The sequence below is a fragment of the Ascaphus truei genome, chromosome 9, assembly GCF_040206685.1.
Source record: "Ascaphus truei isolate aAscTru1 chromosome 9, aAscTru1.hap1, whole genome shotgun sequence".
Lineage (NCBI taxonomy): Eukaryota > Metazoa > Chordata > Amphibia > Anura > Ascaphidae > Ascaphus > Ascaphus truei.
In genome coordinates, this window is record NC_134491.1 from 19,255,368 (window position 1) to 19,279,579 (window position 24,212).

The following is a 24,212-nucleotide window of genomic DNA, read 5'->3' on the forward strand; positions in this document are numbered from 1 at the left end:
TATTCACCAAGATAACGTTATGCAAAAACAACAGCTGTAGTTGAGCTCATCAATGTCGGCGTAATGTCATATTATTTCAGGATATCGCTGCGTTATCATAATATAACGAGACTTTATTCCCATCCCTAGACTAGAAGTTAAGTTCATTAAATCAATTCTTTATCATCTTTATCGCAGTGGCGAGAAAAAGGTTGTTAACCCCTTAGGATTTTCACACGTTTCCCATATTTCAAACCTAAAATGTTATTAGATCTTCATCTAAGTCCTAATAATAGATAAAGATAACCTGACCAAAGAAATGACACAAAAACATACTTTTTCAACATTTATTTATCCACAAATGATTCAACATTCAATATCCATGTGTGAAAAAGTATGTGAACCTTTAGATTCAGTACCTGGTAGCGCCCCCTTTAGCAGCAACCAAGCATTTCCTGTAACTGCTGGTCAGTCTCTCACATCGGTTTTGAGGAATTTTTATCCATTCCTCCTTACTGAACTACTTCAACTCAGTAACATTTGACGGCTTCCTTGCATGGACAGCTCGCTTCAGATTCTGCCACAACATTTTGATGGGGTTTAATTCCGGACTTTGACTAGGCCATTCTAAAACACGGAATTTCTTTTTCTGCACCAATTCTTTTGTAGATCTGCTTGCATGTTTAGGATCATTATCTTGCTACATGACCCACTTTCGCTTCAGCTCATGGGCAGATGGCCTGACATTCTCCTCTAGAATCATCTGATACAATGCAGAATTCAAAGTTGTGTCGATGACAAGCCGTCCAGGTCCTGAGAGGGTAAATCCGCCCAAACCATCACATTCCCACGACAATGCTTGATGGTTGGGATGAGATTCTTCTGTTCAAACTCGGTGTTTGGTTTTCGCCAAACATAATGTTTCTCATTGAGGACAAAAGGTTCTACCTGGACTCGTCTGTCCAGAGTACATTTTTCCAGAAGTCTTGTGGATCATCTATGTGTTTTTTGTTGAACTTCAGATGGGCAACAATATTGTTTTTAGAGAGCAGTATTTTTTTCCTGGCTATCCTTCTATGAACACCATTCTTGTTCAGTCTTTTTCTGATAGTTGAGTCATGAGCACTCACATTAGCGAAGGCGAGAGTGGCCTGCAGATCCTTGGATGTTACTCTGGGGTTCTTTGTGATTTCCTGGATGATTTGCCAGTTTGTTGTTGGAGAAATTTTGGTTGGACGACCGTTCCTGGGTAGAGTGACTGTGGTCTTGAACTTAATCCATTTGTAGACTGTCTGTCTGACAGTGGATTGGTGGAGCCCCAAATCCTTAGAAATGGTTTTGTATCCCTTTTTAGACTGATGAGCATCAATAACTGCTTTTCTAAGGTCCTCAGAGATTTCTTTTGACCATGGCATGACATGTTTCCACACACCTGTATGGTGAAGACTATTCTATAAGAATGACTTACTGTGTAGCCCTGTTAGCCAAAGCTCTTTAGGGTTCCGCACTCCGGGAACTAATCAATAAATATAATTCAATGAGCCGATGCCCCAAAGAAAAGGAAAAGTGGGGAATTCAAACCACAACATCTAAGGCTTCAAATGGGCCTAACTCAGGACCTGATGGCCTAATCCCATCCTCATCCATCCATGTCATTAGAAGCCCAATTCTCATTCTTGATTGAAGCCATTGAACCTCCGTTGATTAACAAACAATCCTTTGTGGGTATTTCTTGAAATATAAAAGCCATTTATTTTTTTTGTCATTCTTATCAGAGGCTCTTTTTCAATGACCGCTCTCTACTGAAGACTCAGATGCTATTGGAGGGCAATCAGATTGGTTGATTTAGTACGAGGTAGCCGCTCTCCCTCTAATGTCTGACATTACCGAGCCGTTTTTTTTTTTACGTCATTGTTAATTTACCATGTGGCAACAGCTCTTAACAATCAGATGAATGGATTTACACTGCCACTTTGGCTCCCAAGACTAGCTGGCCACTCTGGCTTATATGGGGTTAATTTATTAAAAAGATGATAAACGTTTATTTTATTTTTAAAAATACCATGTTTTATCTGCTATTCTAGATATGCACTTTTCACAAATCATATATAATGCCTAAGTTTGGTATGGCTTAAATAACGTTATTTCCAAACATTATTCTTAACGGAGCTTACTAAATAGGGGATGTTTATGAATAAAACTAAACTGTGTTCCCAGCACTCCAATAAGAAAAAAGTAATGAGACTTGAATAGCAAAAAATAGAAATAATTTTCTAGTGCATAACTGAAAAGAAGTCAATGTTAACCAAATGTATAAATCACTTTAGATCAAAGACAAAAAAAGTTTATACAACATGTCTATCATATATAAATAAATATACTTATCCACCATATGAGGGATAATGCCAGGTAAGTTCAGAAAAAAAGATCATAGAACCTCTGATATATAGGCATCCTCCCAGTGGCAAACTGTTTTTCTGAACGATAATGTCTCCGAAAGATGTTGGATTTGCTTTGTGATGTTCTGCATGGCTCATTTGATTCACCTTTGGCCAATAGCATGGGATATTTTTGATGACGAATTCCAAAATGTTTGCAGATTTCTTAAATACATGAACTTGAAAGGGTTGGTCCATTGCCCGATTTTTATTTTGCAAGGTTAACCGAACGTGGCAAACACACTATCCAGCACTGGCATGAATGCACTGCTAGAAGTCAATGCAACAACTTCAATAACTGGGTAACGTGAATATTCATCAATCACAACAAGAAGGTAGTGATTGTTCTTTAAAGATCCATAGAAATCAATATCTAGTTCATCCCAGATTTAACTTGGCAGTGGTGTCATCTTCACCGGTTCTGGGTGTGTGCTCTTGAACATAAATGGCAGCTCTTTACTTGTTCCTCACTATTGAGTCCATATTGGGAAGCCACACTTTTCCCCACTGTTTTTAACTGTTTTGTTTTGATAAGTCCCAAATGACTTGAGTGTGCCAAGTTAATTATTTGTCTCTGGGATGTACTGTAAGTACAGGTACTATCACCTCCCTCTCTTTTAAAATTATGAATTCCTCATAGATGGTAAAATATTCTCTGTAGGATGCCAGCCTTGAAATCTTCCATCTCCAAGGTCAGCAAATTTTGAGGTGTGATCCATCAATTGCCTGAAATTATGCATTCTCTAACATGATATTGCAGGGTCACTTTTTGAGTACTCCTTCAGCCCGTCGTCTCTCTACTGTAAGAGACTTGGGGACTGATTGAAAAACAATATATTTGACGGGCCTCTGCTAGTGATGGTGAAGATGAAACTGTTGTTTTAGGATGCTTGGAAATCGGCTGGATTGTTCTCTATCCCAGGTGTATGCTTGACAGTGTACTAATATGTCTGCAACCTCGGGCACCAACACAAGGAGGGCCGGTGGCTGAATTTTGGGATCTCCAAAGAGTGAAACTAACTATGGTCGGTAATGATTGTGAATGGTGCTCTGTAGAGAAATATATGGAAATGCTCACAGACCTATACTACTGTAACAGCTTCTCTTTCCGATTGTGAATATTTCTGTTCCACATCTGATTGACTCCTACTAGTATACGAGCTAATTTTTGGGTGGTTTGTGCAAGGATTTTACGAATCCCCACTGGACATGCATCTACAATTAATTGTGTCCTTAGCAGGATCAAAGTAGGACAGTTCTGTTGCCTCTGTGAGTTAACACTGAATAGCTTGTATCGCTTGTTCACATGCAGAGGTCCGTCGAAATGGAGTGTGCCTTTTTGTGAGTTCTCTTTAAGGTGCTGTAAATGTGGCAAAATCCTTGATGAATTTACCACAATAACTGGCCATTTCCAGAAATGATTTGGCATCTTTGGCAGTACTTGGTCTCAGCATTCTTGATGGCTTGTACTTCACTAGGATCTGGTTGTATTCAAGTACTGTAGAGGAGAAAATGTGACCAAAAACTTTAGCCTTGTCTGCAAAATCTCAAAAAAAAAATTTATTTAAAGGTAAGATTGTGCTTGCAGACATTCAAACACAGCCGTAAGAGCTTCATCGTGCTCGGACCTTGTGACGCCATACACCAGGATATTATCACTGTAATTAATATCATTTTTTACAGGTTGTATCACTTGCCAGATTGTATCCTGGAATTTTTGCGGCTGTCGATAATCCAAATGAAAGTTCTAATTTATCAAGATTGCTTGTTCAGTTTTATTTGATGGTAGCCTTTATTTAAACCCAAATTGGAAAAATAACAGACGCCATTAATAGTAGGAGATATGTGCTGTTCCCTCCGTATTACTTGGTTTGGTTGTCTCATGTCTATACATAGACTAACTACAGTGGGGTCATGGGATTTTGGGATTCGACAGTGAGATACCCAAGGGGTAGGACCTTGTTGTACCTCCTCAATTCTATCTTGCTCTTCGAATCTCTTCTGTTCTTCTTTTACTGGACACCTGAAATTAAAATGGATCCACCTGTGCTACTGGTTGTACTGACTCATTTATTTGGAGATGGACTTGTTTACCTTTGAGCTTTCCAACTCCTTGGAATATCTCTTTGTAGTTTTCAAGGAATAACTGGGTGTTTTCAGTGGAAACTTGTCTTCCATCTGTTGCTGCCTCCATGTTAGCAAGGACCTGCATAATTCCCAGCTGATTTGTGGTTTCATGGCCTAGGAGTTTGTCACGCAACGTTTGCATGACAAAAAAACTGTCCTTGGTAGTCTTGTCTTTGTGGGTCTCTTGTACATGAGACCTTTTAATTCCAGTGGCTCTTTGCTACAGATATAGATCCGTATATCCGCAGGTATTAATGTGATGTGGCGTTCAAGTTTTTTACACCTAGTCTTGAAATAGTTATCTGTCCTTTATTCTGGGGATCATTTCCAGTGCTCATCGCCATTATGTTCTCAGTTATATTGAAACACTTCATTACGGTAAGTATAAAACAAACTTATTTATTTAACATAGAGTAGTTTGTGATTTGCCTCATGCATAGAGTTGTGTCTGCGTGTAACAGCAGTAGGTTAGAACTCCTGCTTCCACGATGGCTGCCATGTCATATCTTGTCTACCTCAGTCCTTTCTCTTGAAGGTACAGTACTTGTGTGCACTATTTAAGGCCAGACATTACAGTGAGCACTGTAAGAATACACTGGTCGAAAACTTTCTTCTTGAGGCACAGGGGAAGGTTCCCTTGAAAGATTATCTTCCAAATGCCTCCATCCCATCTTCATTCTACTATTGATTTCATTTAAAAGGTTCCCATCCATTATTATTTGCTGGCCAAGGTAGACATAGTCTTCAACTTCTAGTTCTATTCCATTTATTTCAGTCTTCGCAGACGTGACACATTTGTTCAACATCACTTTGGTCTTGTAAGAGATTAATTCAGAGGCCCACGGTCTTGCTCCAGCGAGTTCCCCAATTTGTTACTATAGGTCTTGTAAATAACAATGTTATGTGCAAATCGTAGGAGACTCAGATATTCACTATTGATTTTGATTCCTTTATCTTCCCAATTGAATGTCTTGAACAATTATTCAAGTGTTGCTTTGATTAGCTTTGGTGACATGGTGTCTCCCTGTCTCACTCTCTTGCTGATCCATATCTTGTATATATCTTCATGTCATCTAATGGTTGATGTCGCTTTCTCGTAAATGTTCTGTATAATATCAACGCACGGTTCTTCAACACTTTGTCTTCTCAGTGCATTTAGAACCGCTGAGGTGCTTTTTCGTAATCTACGAATCCTAAACTGAGTGGCAGATCGTATTCATTACTTTCGGAATTCTTTTCTTGTATGACTTGGAAGTGGTCCATTGTGTTAAATATCGATCACTGCTTATCGCCGTTATCTAAACTGGGCAAAATCCAGGGCTTGTTGCGGCTTATTAGTGAGTATCTTGTAAGTAATTGGAAGTAGACTGATTGGCCTTTAGTTCTTGGGGTCTTCTTTGTCTCCTTTCTTGTGGATGAGGATAACTATGGCATACTCCATTGCTCATCCGCGTGATTATGCCCTGTGCTACTGTGTTTTTGTACAATTCCTTGTCCTCAACCCACTTAATGATAAGTACAGGGTCTTTTTTTGGTTGATCCATTGTTTGAGTGCGATTTCCTTCTTCCTATTCATAAATTGCTGCTTTGTCTTCTTTAAACTTTTGTTTTTTATCTTCAATTGTCTTCTTTACCATATTGCAGTAAAGCATTTTTACATTTTCAGTTACACATTTGCAAGTCGTCGTGCACAGCTCTGTATATTTCATTTTTGTTCTTGCGCATGCGCGTGTGCAAACACGTAGATATCATTTGTTTGTTTTCCAGGGTGAGGTTTATTAGAGCTTACAAAAGTGACTTATCAGTGCTGTAATTGTTAAGCAGTGGCATTCTGTGTATCCAGGCTAATAAGTGTTTTTACATTGAAATAATGCCGCAACAGTTCTTTTCTTCATGCATCTCTGCTTTAATATAATTGGCACCTGATTCTTTCTTTTTACTCGCATACATCAGCTTGTAATTTGGGGACGGCAGTAGGACAAGTTTAATGGCCTATAGATTATAATGGATATATCCAGTATGCCTCTCTTTGGCCTTTTTTAATAACGTGAGACAACTCTGCCAGGTCTGAGGTGGCATAAACCTTTCTGGGTTAAAATCTCTGAGTTGTAAGAAGCCTCCGAGAGAGGACTTAAAGAAGACACGGGACATTTGGAAAGCTCTGTATTCTACCATTTAATCTTTGAGGAACTCTCAAGTTGATCCATTAAAAGGGATCACAACTTGCAACAAATTTGCACCTCGCCAAAAACAATATGGCTACTAAAACTGAACTACATCAAACTTTCTATCAATGTATTGATAAATAGGCATCATTTCACCCTGGCTGTTAAAAAGTGGTGTACATTATAGCAGGGGTGGCCAACTCCAGTCCTCAAGGGCCACCAAGAGCTCAGGTGTCCAGGATATCCCTGCTTCAGCAAAGGTGGCTCAATCGAAGACTGAGCCACTGATTGAGACACCCATGCTGAAGCAGGGATATCCTGAAAACCTGACTTCTTGGTGGCCCTTGAGGACTGGAGTTGACCACCCCTGCATTGTAGCATGTAATATACGTTATTCAGGATGCCATCCTCTTTATAGGCTTCCCTAGTGATATTGCCGTTTTCATGCATTGCATCAATTGGAAGTAGTGAGAAGGGTTCTCAGTTGGTAGTTTCAGCTCTTACCATCTCTAAGCCTTTCCATGTCTATTTCGTTTTCTATTAAAACCGTGTCTTGCAAATGATTGCACTTGCATTCACCTGCTCAAGGCTAAATTACTGCAATGATCAACAACGTGGGCTTCCCTTGAGGCCCATTACCAGACTGCAGCTGCTGTTGCCAAACTGCTACAATGTATTGTCATCAAAATCAGCTGGTTCCGATGTGCCGTAATAGCACTTTTACAAGGCAGAATATAATCCCAGGATTAACATGTACTTGTAGAACGCCAAACCATGCATGGTATTGCTGGGTCCCAAAGCATTCCCCATTGATGGGTACACAGGGACAGTATAATTTTTAATAAGCCGTTTGTGATCGTTTGCCCTTAGTAGACACAAAATGTACTCCATTGCATCACTTAGGAACTGATGTGTATTTTTGATCAGCAGGATTTAAATGAAGTCTAGTACAGATTATTTGTCAGTTTCACATTGACAACACAATTGATCATAATCTGGTTCTGTAAAGCAGGGGGGCACAAACTTTTTTCCCTGCGCCCCCCTGCCGGCGGTCCCCTCACCTCCGCACCCCCCTGCCTGCGGTCCCCTCACCTCCGCGCTCCGGCGTTATGACGTCACGTTGCCATGGCGACGTGAGTGCGAAGCCGCCGGAGCCAAGGTAAGTTAGGTTTACAGAGGCCCAGCAGCTCCCCCGGCACTTAATTTAAGTGCCTTCGGGAAGCGCGCGGGGACTTTGTAAACCCCCACGCACCCCCGCGCTCAGTCTTGCGCCCCCAGTTTGCACACCGCTGCTGTAAAGCATGATGCCTGGATGCACATAGTGTGATAATACTGTAAGTATTCCACTCTGGCAATTCTGAAAAAGATACATAGCATTTCACAGCAGCTGAGTACCACTTGGGTGACCTAGTCTGCCCATTTTCCTATCTGCTGTAAATTCTCAGACCCTATTTTAAATTAAGAATATTAACCTTTACAGCAGGGGGGCTCAACTCCAGTCCTCACGATTCTGCACAGAAACCTATCCGAGTGGCAGATATAGAATTACCCCCCTAAAGCAGCAATCCAAGCTGCTGTTTTTTTTTAAATATTTTTTTCCCCCTTTAATATGTGCATCAATACAGTCCACACAATGATAAGTAATTATCTAACTTGCCGATCGATCCGTTCTCCTGTGATCGATTGGCGAAGATTCGGCTTGGGGCTTTACTAAATGGCTGTCAGTGCAGCAGAAGAGGGCCGAAGATGCAAAGTTCTGTGGGGAAGATCATGTGACCAGGCAGTCACGAGATACAATTGGTGCACTGCTACAGAGAGGGCAGGGCTCAAAAAGGGGTGTGCCAGAGCCTGTTTCAAAAGAGGAAGGGAGTGTGACTTTGTAAATGGTTGATATAGAAACAAAAAAATTCACTTAGTTTTTCACACATGGCTTCTCCATTTTGGCTTTATTTTTGTTAAATAAATCATGACACGGTGTAATATGTCATGTGTTGTTGTTCATCTGAGGTTGTATTTATCTAATTTTAAGACCTGCTAAGGAACAGATGATTGGTATTATGTCCTGATATGTAAAAAAAAAAAACATAGAATTCAAAGATGGTGTACTTTCTTTTTCACACCACTGTGTATATGTGTGTTGTGTCGCGGACTAACTAACATGGCGGCGGCCAGAAGGAGGTGTGTGTGTGTGTGTGTGTGTGACAGTGTGTGTGTGTGGGACACTGTCTGTGTGTCTGTGTGTGTGTTACACTGTGTCTCAGACACTGTAGAGTGGGGACCGGAGCTACACATGGGGCGGGGGGGTCAGGAGCGGAGAAAGATACAGGGGGAGTGGAGAGGAGGGACCCGTCAATTTAAAGCAAACCAACCCCCCTCCTGTCCACTGCCCCCCCCCTCCTGTCCACTGTCACCCCCCCTCCTGTCCACTGTCACCCCCACTCCTGTCCACTGTCACCCCCCCTCCTGTCCACTGTCACCCCCCCTCCTGTCCACTGTCCCCCCCCCTCCTGTCCACTTTCACCCCCCCTCCTGTCCACTGTCACCCCCCCTCCTGTCCACTGTCCCCCCCCCTGTCCACTGTCACCCCCCCCTGTCCACTGTCACCCCCCTCCTGTCCACTCTCCCCCCCCCTGTCCACTCTCCCCCCCTGTCCACTCTCCCCCCCTCCTGTCCACTCTCCCCCCTCCCATCCCCTCCTGTCCACTGTCCCCCCCCCCTGGCCACTATCCCTCCCCTCCCCCCGGCCACTGTCCCCCCCTCCTGTCCACTGTCCCCCCCCTCCTTTTCCCCCGTCCCCTCCCCTCCTTTTCCCCCCCTCTCCCCCCCTCTCCCCCCCCCCCCCTTTTCCTAGCGCTAAATGTAACTCACGGGCAACGCCGGGTCTCTCAGCTAGTATATATATATATATATATATATATATATATATATATATATATATATATAGGAAACCAGGTGTCCCACCAAGGAGACAAAAAACAGCACTCAAGGTATATTGCAAAAGTGTATTTGAAAAAAAGCAGGCACATATAAATCCAACGTTTCGGTCCTATATATTTTTGTTGAACAAGCACCTATTTCTTTGGAGCCTTTGAAGTGCCTGCTGTTATCTTATATATATATATATATATATATATATATATATATATATATATATATATATATATATAGTAGCATGGGAATCAGATGCAAAGCCAGAGAAACCATTCACAGACATATTTCAACCTTAATGGGTATCATCAGTGTGACGTTGGTTGTACTGCTGGCTTTGCAAATCCCATTCTGTGCTTTAAAGGTGTGTTAACAGCGAGCATTAGCTTATATGGGCTCCATGTAACAATGGTTTTTCAGACAAAAGGTGACACATTGTGTGCTCATTTGCATGTCATTTCCCAGAATTCCTTGCTGCATTGGAAGCACTGTATGCTAGGGATAATGGTGAAAGGCAGGATTGCAGACCTGCCTAAGACGTGAATGTGCTCACAAGTGATCTTTTTATTTGCTATATGCAATATGGTGGAGGTTTCTTGTTGCCTTTTTCACCCACCATAACGTAAAACATAAAAACACACACATATATATATATACACACCTTTGTAATAATAGAATGTGGTCTGGCATTAAAATGTTCTGGTTGGGCGGCTCATTTCAAATTGGAAATATTATATTGGCTGACTTGCATCTTTATTTGCATTTAATTAATTTAAAACAACCCCAACACCCACAAACCCACCCACAGACCCAAACAATATCCATTTTTTTTTAAATGACAAGAAATAAAAATGTAGGAATAATCGGGCTGCACACAATTGGGGATGAGAAAAACTAATTACCGTACATGTTTGAATAATAGCCCGCTATTTGAAATGTCTGTGTGTGTACCCGGCAACAAAGGAGATTAAAATAATGTTCAAATAAACTATACAATAATGTTTCATATAAAAAATTAAGAAAAATAAAACATGGATTTTTAACTATAAATATAAACAATGTCTGCATTATGAGTTACTATACAAATACAATTGTAATAGAATATTAATTTAGTTAGGTAGATAAAACATATCTGCTTATATTAATATTAACACAATTATAACATACCGGTTTTAAAAAAAATTGCCATGTCAAATACTGATACCAGATGAATGTTCACTAGCATCTTCTTGATCACACGTACATCATTTATATTGGCACCCTTAGCGAACAACGTTAAACGATACTATTTAAACCCCGGCGTTTAATTGAACATTTACAGTATATTTAATTCTTAGTCTTTCATCAAAGTTAAAAACAGAACAAGTAACATTAATTGTTTAAATATCCTCAGATATGTACGTGTAAGCGCGTGCATTTACATAATGTCAAAATCTACAATAATTGTTTGTTCCTGTAGCACAATAAGAAGGAAACTAACTTACCAGCTACAATGTCATCAATGTATTTGCCCAATTAAATGTACAGAAACGTTAAGAGCCTCATTTACTAAGCAGTCTTCCAAAAGACACCTTCTAGCGTTGATTTTTATGTCCATTCAAGTCAAAGAACAGTAAGGCGTCTTCCAGTGCCAGAAGGTGTCTTATGGCAGAAGACTGCTTAGTAAATATGGCCCTGTAATAATAAGTGGAGTGACTCCTGGTCAGCCCCATATGAAGTGAAGTTGGGAGATTTAAAAACCTGAGCTGAACCAGGTTTCTTTATTAATATATTGAGTCGTTTCATAAACTACTGCAAGCAGTTCTTGTTAACCATGCAAGAGTCAAGACATGGCCTGCAAGGACATTTCTTGGTGGTCAGGAGTCATTTGGAAACCTACGAGAACACAACATATTCTGTTGTAATGCAGATTATTGCAGAGTATCCATACGACTCAATGGCAGTGTTGGGTGCAGATTATCACAATATATCCCAACATAACACATCAAATGGAACAATGAAACCTTTTGCTGTACATTTCCTGAATAATATATATTTTGTAACTGCCACGACTTGCCATTTTTATCTCTGATCACAAATCTATTTGTTCTCCAGCAATATCCTCATTTGGCGAAATATCAATGGAAAGATATTAACTGTGGGACTAATGAAGGAGGTTTTCGTAAAACACAAATGATTTGGATACTGAATACAGTATTACTTGTTTAATTTTTTTAAGACAGAATGGTTGTTTATCAATCTGCTTTTCTGCTTGTGTAGTCTAATTCTCTCTACACTGTGGATGCTGATAATTTTTTTGGGGGGGCCTGTTACATTCTCGTTTCTTTAATTCTTCTGTTCGTATCCATCTTCTGCCCTCTTGCCAATCCTCTAGCCAATTAGACGGCCGGATGAAAGCAAAGGAGTTACAGTACTAATAGCATGGGATCCATCAAAGTAATTATATTTAAAACACACTCTTTCCTTTTTTTTAAACCCGTTTTTTGACGGCTTCCCCCTTTTCATTAGCATTGTTTTTTATTGCAGTAATTCGTTAGCTGTGAGATCATGTACATGTTTGTTTTACTGTAACTGCATCCAAATCTTAGATTGTGTGCTAACTGCAGATTTATAATATGTTGGATTTCAGTGCAAGGTGTAAGCAGTTTTAAAGCAGCCGTCCCGGACGCCTGTTCTTGTTTTTGGGGGGAAGGGGGCATTTATTTTTGTTAAACAGAAATGGGACCGGAGGTTTTCCGGACCGGACCCACTCTTTTTTTTTTCTTTTTCCCCTCATCTTTTGGGACTCTCCAGTTCCCCAGATACTTACAGTAGCTGCTGGTCCTCTCCCCTCTTCCTGGGGAAACAAAATGGCTGCCATGCATTACATCTTATCTATCGGATGACTGCCAGCGCCATTGTTAAATAACCAGGAAGTGCACCAGCAGCTAAAACTATAACTATCAAAGGAATCAAGAGGCCCCGGGGGCTGAAAATAGAGCAGTTTTGCTCCCCCCCTGCCCCCTAATTCCATTCATGTAAAAAAAATTGGCGTTTGGATTTAATGTTTTTTGGCAGGTAGTGTCGGTTTTTGAAGATCTTTTCATAAATGATTAGTAGTCTATATATTTATATCTACGACAGGATTAGCGTGAGTATCTTAAAAAGAAAAGTGGATTTTCAATGTAGGATAAATGGATGAAATTCAAAATGACATTTTATATATTTATACACTGATTGAGCCACCTGTGCTGAAGCAGGGATAGCCATAAAAGCTGGCCTGCTGATGGCCCTTGAGGACTGAGTTTGACACCCCTGGTGTATCAAATACTTATTTGATATACTCAAGTAAAAGCCCTATATGCTGAACATGAATATTAGAATAGATTGCTCCAGACAGCAATGTGAATACTGTTGTTGCATGGTTTAAATTGGTTTGTACCACTGTTCTGTAGAAATAGATTAGGGTATTATGACCCATTTAATCACATGATTTTTTTGTAACCCTCCCAAAAAAGGGAACCTATTAAAAGCCGTATCATGAGAGCCGTGGTCTAGAATCCAAGTTGATGGCATATAACATAGAATAACGTTGCATAATGTTTCACCATTCACAGTGAGGAACTATTGAAAGTTAAGGCAGGGGAGCGCAATTTTTTTTTACTACACCCCCCTGCCAGCTGTTCCCCTCTCTCTGCGCCCCCCCCCCCTCTTACCTCGGTGTCATGCTGTCACGTTGCCATGGCAACATGGTGTCACGTGACGTTGCGGCGTCATTTGATGCCGCGTTGCCATGGCGCCGCATCTTCAGAAGCCGCCGAAGCCAAGGTAAGTGCAGTTTACAGAGGCCTTTGCTGCTTCCCCGGCACTCAATTTAAGTGCCTTCGGGAAGCGCGAGGGGCCTCCGTAAACCTCGTGCCCCCCGCAGACAATCTCGCGCCCCCCAGTTTGCACACCGCTGTGCTAAGGCATTAAGGAAAAAGCCCTAATGCTATTCTATTTTCCATCTGACTTCTGCCAAATATAAGGAATGCTACAGTTGTCTTCATCAAATAAAACAATTACAACCTACACGGAATGTTATCTGATATCTTGCAATATACAGTACTTCTGCTTCCTTTTAGCACCTTTGATTTAATAACTAATGCACTCTCCCTTTGTTCTGTTCACGCTTGTCTTTGCTGCTTTCCCCTTTGTTTCAGGACACGCCATACTATTTTTATTTTAGCACTGCTGCACACGCGTCTCTTTGTACTGTAGTAATGGTATTTCTTGGAGAAGAATGGCAGAGGCATAATTACATACATCTCACATAACTAAACCATTGTAATGTTTAGTGCTGCAAAACGCGATGCTATTTCTGTATCCGTAATACGCACCCAAGCATTTGATCCTGCCTCTTACTGACACTGTCTGAGCGCCTAATAATTGTCTCTATAACATTGTGTCTATTCATGGATCCATTATCTACATATGTGCGTGTCTTTATATATACACTGTATATGACACACACACACACACACACACACACACTGTATATGACACACACACACAGATCATTTAGTAAAAATAACTTTGCATTCTCATGCAGATGTTTATTGGAAACTGAAAAAAGAGATGATCGCAAGATATGTTTTTCTCATTTAAAAATGTATTTAAACACAATTTGAGGTTCTGGATTAAAGGCTGAACATTGGAACCGGATGTTGTTAAGTGTAGCATCACAACTCGGAGAGAAAAACTTGTGCAGGAATGGAGTGTGGGTGACTATGTTCTCACCTACTCCGGAAAATTGATTATTATTATTATTATTATTAGGATTGATCTGAGGGCTCACCTCAGTACCAGAAAGGGTGGTGGCTTGATCTGTTCTAAGGCTAAGGCCCCGGTAACTCCGCTGTAACGCACGCCCGCGAGATTGGCGGCGTGTGCAGCCAATTACCTGGTCTGCAGCTCACTGCAGGAAGAGAGACCGGGGGGGCGTGGCGGGGTAGTGACGGGGCGCGGCCATGACGTCACCCGGCAGGTTCGCCCTCATTGGCTGAACCGCCGGGGGGCGTGCCGTATCGCTCGTCGCGAGTCCTGCTCTCAATTCTATTGAGAGCAGGAGCAGCTCTCGCCCCAGCGCTGCGGCCCCCCCTCGCAGCGGGCCCGGCGCCATTGAGGGGAGGGCTCTCGTCCGTGTGGCGGACGCTGTAGTAGGCAGCGGGGTCAAGGCCTAAGTAGGCAAAAAAGGTTTGTAGGGTAGAGGAATTTATAAGCAGCAGAAGGATGAGTTGTTCCCACCCACACAATCAGGGTCGCCGACATATTTCTCAGGACCCAGGACTAGAGCTTTGACTAACCCCTGGTGTTGGCTGTCTTGCGAGTCCACACACACACACACACACCTCGTAGCTCTCATCCTCCTCCCCATGTATTTCTCTCGCCCTCCTCCCCATGTATTTCTCTCGCCCTCCTCCCCATGTATTTCTCTCTCTTCCTCACTCTCTCCCCCCCTCCACTGTTACTCAATTACCCCCCTCTCACTCAATCCCACCTTCTCAACCTCCCCTCCTCACACTCATTGCACCCCCCCCCACCCAGCCACACACAATTCTCCCCCCCACACACACACACAGTAATTACCCCCTGACACAATATAACACCTCATCCCCGAGTGCATACAACACCCCCCATTCCCAAATACAACTCCCCCCCCCAATGTAAGCAACCCCCAATAAAAGCACTGCCCCCTAAGCCCCCTCATATAAGCAACTCTCCCCCCCAATACAATCAACACACACTTACCTTGGGGATGGTCTAATGCAGGGGTGGGCAACTACAGTCCTCAAAAGCCACCAATAGGTCAGGTTTTCAGGATATCCCTGCTTCAGCACAGGTGGCTCAATCAGTGGCCCAGTCTTTGAGCCACCTGTGCTAAGGCAGAGATATCCTGAAAACCTGGCCTGTTGGTGGCTTTTGAGGACTGGAGTTGCCCACCCCTGGTCTAACGCCTCTGGTTGCCGCTGGGGCCCCGCTCTCCCCAGCTGCTACAAGCCTCTCTCCCCTGCCGGGCCTTTCTCTTTCCCACCGGTGGGAGAGAGTCCTGACGTGGTAGAGAGACAAGCCCAGCAGGAGGCCCTCAAATGCTGGGGAGAGCCAGGACCTGGCGGCAACCAAAGGCCAGGCAGCCGGACACAGGCCAGGCCCAACTTCCACCGCTGGCCCCGCTGTCGCTAACCTAGCACACAATCATATGTTTACCAATCTAAAGAGTCGGCTTCAGGTTGTATCCCTTCACATCAATGTATATTGATACTTTAACCGTTATGGTGCCCTGGAACCCATAAGAATCAATGCCCTCAAATGCCTTATTCCTTTCCCAATTGATTTTATACCCTAGTTTGCAACGGTGCCCCCTCTCATTCTCAGAGGATTGGGGGAAGCGGTACAGGGGCCATGTGATCACTGTAGTATTGCTCACATGGCTCATGGCCAGAAGGACTTAGTGGCACTTTGTCAAAGTCAGCTTTGTTCTGCTTGCTACGTGAACGATTTGGAAAGTGGTTATTTGATCAGCCAGCGGAGGAGATGCACAGTAGCACAATATTATAACTAGATGTTGTCAAGTTATTGCATCCAACTGCTGGGAGTTTTATTCTGTCTGTGTTTTATTTGCTTGGGCTAAAATGGCCTAACCTTTATGTGCAAGAAATTAGCATGAGGTGTTTAATTAGTTTCACACATTTGTTGCCATGAAAACTGACCCAAGAGAGAATTTTTGCACTACATGAAAAAAAGGCATAATTATAATATAGTGTATCTCTCAAAAAAGTGTTTCACATGCTTTATGGTCCTGAAATTATAGCTAGGATTTCTAGACTAATGTTCTGTGTCAAACAACTAATATATATTATTGGGATACCCATCGAGAAGGTACTGCCTAACCCAGCGGTGGCCAAGTCCAGTCCTCAAGGGCCACCAACAGGCCACGTTTTCAGGATATCCATGCTTCAGCAGGGACTGATTGAGCCACCTGTGTTGAAGCAGGGACTGATTGAGCCACCTGTGCTGAAGCAGGGACTGATTGAGCCACCTGTGCTTAAGCAGGAATATCCTGAAAACCTGACCTGTTGGTGAGCCTTGAGGACTCGAGTTGGCCACCCCTGTAATAAATGGTGCAGAAATGATGTAATTTGAGACACCGGTCCCAATAATTTCAAGCACTACTGTGTTAACATAACCGTGTAGATTCCATCAATGTCATAGTCACGTGATTGCAGGTGTAGTGACCAAGTGACCCTCGTTTCCTCCCTCCACTTCCCCCAACCGAAAACAAAGTCCGCCCCTTACCCCTGATTCAGGAAATATTGATCTTCACTACACCAGAACCAATGGGGAAGTAATGACTCCCAGGCATGAGGGTGCTGCTTCGCATCAGGAAATGTAGCAGGTCTGAGGTGTGTATAAATCTCTTTGGCTGACAATCTGTTAGTGTCAGTAGAACCCTCGTTAACAAGCGTGCGACACGTCTGTCTGAAGCAGAAATTGAAAATGGTACATAGCAGATTAGATAAGGAAAAAAAAGAGAGAAAAGACATATATCCATCCTTTGTGAAATTCTAACCAGATGAAGTACTCATGCTGTAGATATATTGATCCAAAGGAAGGTAATTATGTCTTTTGTAGGGATACAAATTATTTCCTGACGCCAGTAAATTGCCGTTGGATCGTTCCCTGGACCAATGATCTTCCTATACTTTTTTTTTTATTATTATTTATATTGGTTTTGCTTAATTTTATAGTTAATAATTTAAACAAAACAATAAAAAGGTAAATACGAAGTTGGAACACAGTTAAATGGAAACAATTAGGTCAAATATATATAAATAATTTGAACATGCATATAAAATGTATGTTATCATTTAAAGCCTTACATTCATCTTAAGGCCGCGCCTATATAGTGCCCGTGACGTGTGACGTCACCCATCGCCGCAAGCGAAAGTTGTATTTCGCTTTGCGGCGGAGTCGCGGGCGACCCGGGCATTGTTTGGTTCAGGAGCTGTCACATGAGGTGACAGCCCCTGAAAATCGAATATTCCGGCTTCCGAAAATCCCGTCGCTTTGTCGCAGTCGCGTTTACTAAAAGTTTGTTTTCGGGCGACGTCGCGTCGCCGGCACTATAAGTGCGGCCTTAGGCTAAAATAACACTTTGTGATGATATAAATCACAGCTCAATTAAGTGTTTTGATAGAGGGTCAGCGATTAAGCCACTTGCTGAAGCATGGATAGCCTAAAAACTTGACCTGTTGGTGGCCCTTGAGGACTGGAGTTGGCCGCCCCTGGCTTAGAATGTTTAAGCTTCGATGAGCCCCAAATTGGGAATATCACAAAATAGCACATGAAGCAGATCATGTAACATACTGTACTTGGTGTTATAAGTGCACAAATACATTGACTAATCCATATTCTGCCAAAAAGACCCCTTCCCAGTGCTGGATGACCCATTACAGCCCACTGAAGTCAATAGCGCCTTCTAGTGCTGGGAAGTGTGTTACTGCAGAAGGCTTATGTGTTATGTACCGCACAATTGTTGTCTAATGCACGTAAGACGGTAACCGGCTGGAAGCCACAACTTTTCTCAGAAACGAAGCATAAAAAAAACTTTTGGTAGAAATTGTAACTTTTTTTGTTTGTTTAGTGAATAATAGAAGCTTTTAGGACTTTTAACCCCTTTGCTGCAAGCATTGCGGAGGGGTTTATTGTCTATTTAGGGTCACAGTTAGAACCCCTAAATATTGTATAATCTCTTCCCAGTATGTACTTCAATTCTACGTAGTTCCTCATCGTCTCGGTCTCACTGCCTTTGCACCCTTCCAAGATCTTAACAGATTTGGTTGAAGATCAATGTACAGTTGCACCTCAAAACTCCTTCTGAATGAGGACTAAAGTGCAAGACACTCAGGCCCCAAGGAATTAAGCAGTCACTGCTGTGCACAAATCCTTAAACCCCCCCATAATGCATGGGAATTTTCACTTTCAGTTATTTACGATTGTTCAATTGAAACTGTCTGCGCTTCTTCCCAAACACTGACTCCTGTTTTATTTCTGCTACGATGCATGTTCAATGTAATTTGCAAAAAAAAAAAAAAACATATATTTTTTTGTGTGTTTGATAAATGGCAGTAAGCAATGTTTTTTTATTTTTATTTTTTTTCCTTTAATTTTTTTTTAGACATATGTAAATACTTAGGATGCTTTTTCAATTGATTTTCTGATGTTCACATGTAGCTTCATCGAAATCTGGAGACTCACAGAGATCACCTTCAAGGCAATGACAAAGGATACTCTCTCCGAGTGAATGTACGATCTAGCTCAGTGATTTTTATCTTCATACATATATATTTACGTATTAATTTCTGGGTGTGTCCCATCATTCCCATTTTGCCCTTCTTATTTCTCTTAATTTATAACAGGGGTAGCCAACTCCAGTCCTCAAGAGCCATCAACAGTTCAGGTTTTCAGCATATCCCTGCTTTAGCACAGGTGGAAATCTGACCTATTGTCAGCCATTGAGGATTGAAGTTAGCCACTCCTGATTGATAAATATATATTCTTTTTTTTTTTTTTTTTTCGTTTAGCAGGGGTTTCATTTAAATATGCAGAACGATCCCGGTCTCCGGAATAAAATGTATTTTGGAAATGTTTGAAATTGTGTTGATGAAACGTAATTTACGTTCAAAATTTGACCCTCCAGTTAAAATGTGCTGCCATATCTTTCCGATATCATCACTTAAACATTTCTTCTCATATGTTTCTCATAGGGGTCACTATATTTATAGATCCGTATACCAAGGGCTGAATCAAATCAAGCGAAAATTCTAGATTAATTCAAAATAATTATACCGGGCGCTCAAATTACACAAGAAATAGTATTGTATGAAGAAAAGCTTTAGTTCGGCTGTCTGTGATGTTAATATTCAGTGTAGACGTTCTGTACATATGTTTGCCTTTGTTTTTGTGTTTTATGGTTGCTTTCATCATGGCTGTATTACTGCCGCAAGCCATGAAATGAACACTTAATGTGATGTGACCGACATCTATTTTATAGATTCACAACACGACACCAAAATCTGAGAAAGTGATTTGGTGAATCCAGATAAGAAAATGCTTGCGGTTTATGTATTTTTGTTTTTTTTAATCCCTCACATCACTGCACTGTCCGACTAATTTATTAAGTGTAGACTACTGGCAGTGATGGGGTATGATGTATTCAAATTGGTGTTTGATACCTATTTATAAATAAGAAAACGATCAATTATTGTAAAGCATGTTTGCATAATGTCCTTTTTGTTTTCAATTGCAACATTGGGTCAGGCTTATTCATCCAAAATATAATTTAGTCCAATTTATGCATACCCTTTTCATGCCTGACAGCCAATACGCTTTGTGGGCAATGATGAGGGAGAGTATGGAGATATTAACAAAATCTTTTAACTTCTTTTATTATTAATAATAATAATAGCATGTTCTTGTATAACGCTGCTAGTTTTACGTAGTGCTTTACAGAGACATTTTGAGGACACAGTCCCTGCCCCATAGAACAATGTATGTTTTTGGTGCCTGAGGTACAGGGATATAGTGACTTTCCCAAGGTCAAAAGGAGCCGACACTGGGAATTGAACCAGGTTCCCCTGCTTCACACTCAGGGGCCGGTCAGTGTCTTTACTCACTGAGCCACTCCTTCTTTTATTAGAAAGTGCACTTTTCACATCGCTTTAGCAAATCACTGTCGTTAGTTCAATTTGGTCCTTTTGTGATGCTACATTTATAATACAGACCTTTTAACTGCCATTTTATATGAATTATTTAACAACAATAATATTTAATATTACATTGTCATTGTGATTTTTATGTCTTTAAAGGAACAATTTTGTTTAATTCTCCTCAAAACTTCTGCGACAATTCTGCAAGCCGTAATGAGGCTATCTCTATTTTATCATTTGTCTGTGTATTATTGACTGTCTCTAAAAGGGTGTCACAAAGAAATAAAAAAATATGTATGTGGGCAAAGCTTGTCAAAAATACATTTCTAACTTTCTATTTTAAACGGTTCCGATTGATAATAAAGACATTAATTAAATTGTTTCCCTTCAATAATATTGTTTTATAACATGCAACCTATGTTGAATGAATCTAATGGATTTATCCATCAATGACATGAGAAGGGGAATTTACAGACATATCTTTTAATTGTAATAATACAATTGTACCTGGGAAAACTTCATAGTACAAAATATCAGCTGTAGTTTTCAGTTCCAGGTAACCGTTCAATGCCCAAATAGATCTGATTTCTTTCATCTAACTTGATATGACGTTTTGTTTTTTTGTTCAATTGTTTGATTAACTTTCGATCTTTGGTTTAAAAACATTCTGCATTTAAAGCCGCAATCCTGTCCAGAATTTAAATGATTTTGTTACAGTCCCTCCGGGATGAAACGTGCTATTTCCAGCTCCAAGAACCTCCTGGTTCCTGAGATATTTATAGTTTTCAATGCTGGTGCACTTCCTTGATTTTCAAAGATGGCACCTTCAGACATCCAATAGGAAGCCACGTCGTCATCTTTTGCGGCTTCCTGTTGAACCACAGTTTGGCAACCGTTTTTATTTGCCCAGAAGGGAGAGGCGACACCGGCACTTAAAACTGTAAGTAACTAGGGAACTCTGGGGAAAATAGTGAGGTTCATGGGAGAGACTAAATGGAAATGTCCTGTGCGGCAATGGGGCTCAACTCAAGTCCTCAAGACCCCCAACAGGTCATGTTAAGGATATCCCAGCGTCAACACGTGGCTCAATCAATGTCTTTGACTGAGCCATTTGTGCTGAAGCTGGGATATCCTTAAAACCTGACCTGTTGGAGGATCTTGGGGGCTGGAGTTGACCACCCCTGCTCTATGGTATGGACGGATACCTTTCTGTTGTATTTTTACTTCCTGAAAGCAATTGATTCTTAAATTGTAAGTGTATGTGGTTTTTTTTTTGTTTTTTTACCTTAAATAAATTTGACAGGTAATTAAAGTTGCTGTTATAAATCTCGTGATATACCAGGAGAGTAGAGAACAATGACTGTGTATATTGTGTGTCTTCGTTTCCCAGTATGTCCAACAGAATTAATGTACGTTGATTGTCATTGTTAATGAGTATTTGTCTTTGTCATAACTAAGATGTTGACATTTTTGAAGGAAATAAAAAGAGAGGCTTATTCTTCAAGGTATTTTTTCTTTTAAAGCATTGCGGACTATTAAAAGTAAAACCGCATGGGTGGAACGCATAACGCTGTTGAGAATATGCTGATGCTTTCCTAGTGGAAATTTAAAATAGTTAAGTACGGGCAACCATTTTGTACTACTCCATGTCTGTAGATGAACTTGCAAGCCTCAGTTTTAATAAAGGAGACCACTTTCGCATCCAGTGTGGTGTCCTGTAGCAAGCCCTGTCTAAAAGATCTCTGCTACGGCACACTACACTTTACTGCCGCTAGGGTCATGCTGGGTTTCTCGGCAGCAAAGGAGTTAAAATAGCATTGACGTGTAGAATGTGGTCTTACGTACGGTCTGTAATCCCCTATGAGAAGAAAATGATCAATTTGCAATGGCCACTTCACCAAATGTATTTATATGCACTGTGAATGTCGTTGTCCAGGGAAAGATGTAACTGAAGTGTTTTTGTCTGTAATGCTAAATGAACCCCCTGCTACTATCTTACACTGGAAACACCTTCACGGCAATTCTTCTGAAACCTCTCTGTTTGACACCATTCCTTTTTTTAACCGTGTTTTCTTTTCCCTCACTGCACAACCAGGCTCGACTTCCTTCCTGCTCATCCACCTATAGTGTTTCGGAGGTATACTTGCACGTGTTTTTTGTTTTGTTCTTATCCTTTCTTTTTTTCACATAGTTCACATGCTCACCCTCGCCTCCACCATGTGTTTTTGCCTTGAATTGTTCACAAGTGGGGGGTGGGGGGGCGAGGAAATCCAGTATGGGAACAAAATAATTGCATGCTCACCTTGCACTCGTGTTTGACATTGTTTGAATTTCACTGTTGCTGTCTGTAATTATCACATTGTAGATCATTATCAAGACTGCACAGAAAAAACAACACTTATAGACCAAGTGGTATAGTTGATGAGAGAGAAAATGAATTCACTGCAGAGCCGCAATCCCACTGAAATGACTGTTCGTTCTGTCCTAATTTGAATTAGAGGTTCTCAGAAGCACAAGTTTGCTGGGGTACTGCTGGCTCAATAACCAATGACCAGCACATTGCATCATTGCCCTTATTCATGGGCTCACTGTTGCTGTCTTTTTTGTATCCCAGAAGTGCTGGGAAATTAGAAGTTCTTATCTCCCTAACGCAGCCTACACCCCAAAGATTTTAACTACAGTCCTTGTTCTTTTTTTTCTGCTAAACAAGTTGTTTTGGTTTTTTTTTAAAAACATATTGAGGTTCTTACCTTTGGAAAAGAGTAGAATAGGTAGTCACTATGTTGTCACTTTGGTGATGTAATTTAGTGTACTGGAAAATCCAGGTACATGTCATTTCACAGAACTGTTAAGTCTCCATAGATGACCAGAAGACACGCAGTTACTAAATTATCTCGTAGCATAGGTACTTCTAACACTAATGATACATCCCTGCTAAAGAAAGTCTTAAAAACATATGCAAATTACACTTTTAAAACCTCCGCTCTGCTGTGATCAAATGGTCCCTGTCAAAGCTGAGCCATAAATGACCTCCCAGGGGGTGACCGCTGGACAGCAGCGAGACCCAGAACACTGAACATAGCGGCACACACAGGGAGATCAGGGTGTCCATTACATGGGATAAGGTCCTTAAAAAAGTCATTGATATTTAGACCTTTCTTGATATGAAGCACAGTTATTACCTTGCATGGGAACATTTAGATTAGGATTCTTCGTTATTGAGGTGTAGCTGCCGTAAACCCGTGACCTCCCGGTAATAAGAATAGTGCTTTCCTGACCCGAGTACCATGGTTCAGATTAGTACAAATGCAAAGTAACAGGTACTGTTGCTTTAACAAATTCAATCAATAGCTGATTCAATTTGATATTAACTTTCTTGCTGCCAAAAGTGACCAGCAATGTCTCAAATATAAGACTGGACTTGGTTTAATTGTGTTGGATAACACTGGCACTAACAGTACAAACTCTTTTCTTCCAAGTCGCAACATTTTTCTAATTTGCCGCATAGCATCTTAAGACGGTTTTGGGTGTGATGTATCAACACAGGAAAACCTTTATATTGACACACTAAATCAATTTCTGCTTTACTTGTAAGATTTTCTCAATTTCCTCATTTGTATTCACCACCTCAGCTATGGTGAATTTTGTTACATCAGTAAAAGGGGGAAAATGCAGCGTACTGATGCAGAATTTGATACATCTCATAATGTGTCATGGAGCCCCGCCTATCCACAGTCCTAAATTAGAAGCTAATGCACCCGGGACAGAATTGGAATGGTCTCTGCATACATTGATTCGAAGAAACGATGGCACTTTTACTGTATGAAGGGCCGATCCGGTGATACCGC

At 41.2% G+C, this 24,212-nt stretch overlaps 1 protein-coding gene across 25 annotated transcripts in view; it reads left to right on the forward strand.

The window, feature by feature from the left end:
- Nucleotides 1-24,212, forward strand: part of GPHN (gephyrin) — a 295,598-nt gene that overhangs the window by 207,489 nt on the left and 63,897 nt on the right. For 12 of the 25 annotated variants that reach the window (XM_075613545.1, XM_075613550.1, XM_075613538.1 and 9 more), the window contains 2 exons: nt 18,890-18,961; nt 22,460-22,501. The exons of 6 other annotated variants lie outside the window; for them this stretch is intronic. In XM_075613545.1, the coding sequence (XP_075469660.1) occupies nt 18,890-18,961; nt 22,460-22,501 (114 nt within the window). The remainder of the gene's footprint in view (nt 1-18,889; nt 18,962-22,459; nt 22,502-24,212) is intronic. 7 more of the 25 variants (XM_075613554.1, XM_075613541.1, XM_075613547.1 and 4 more) reach the window with 1 other exon arrangement.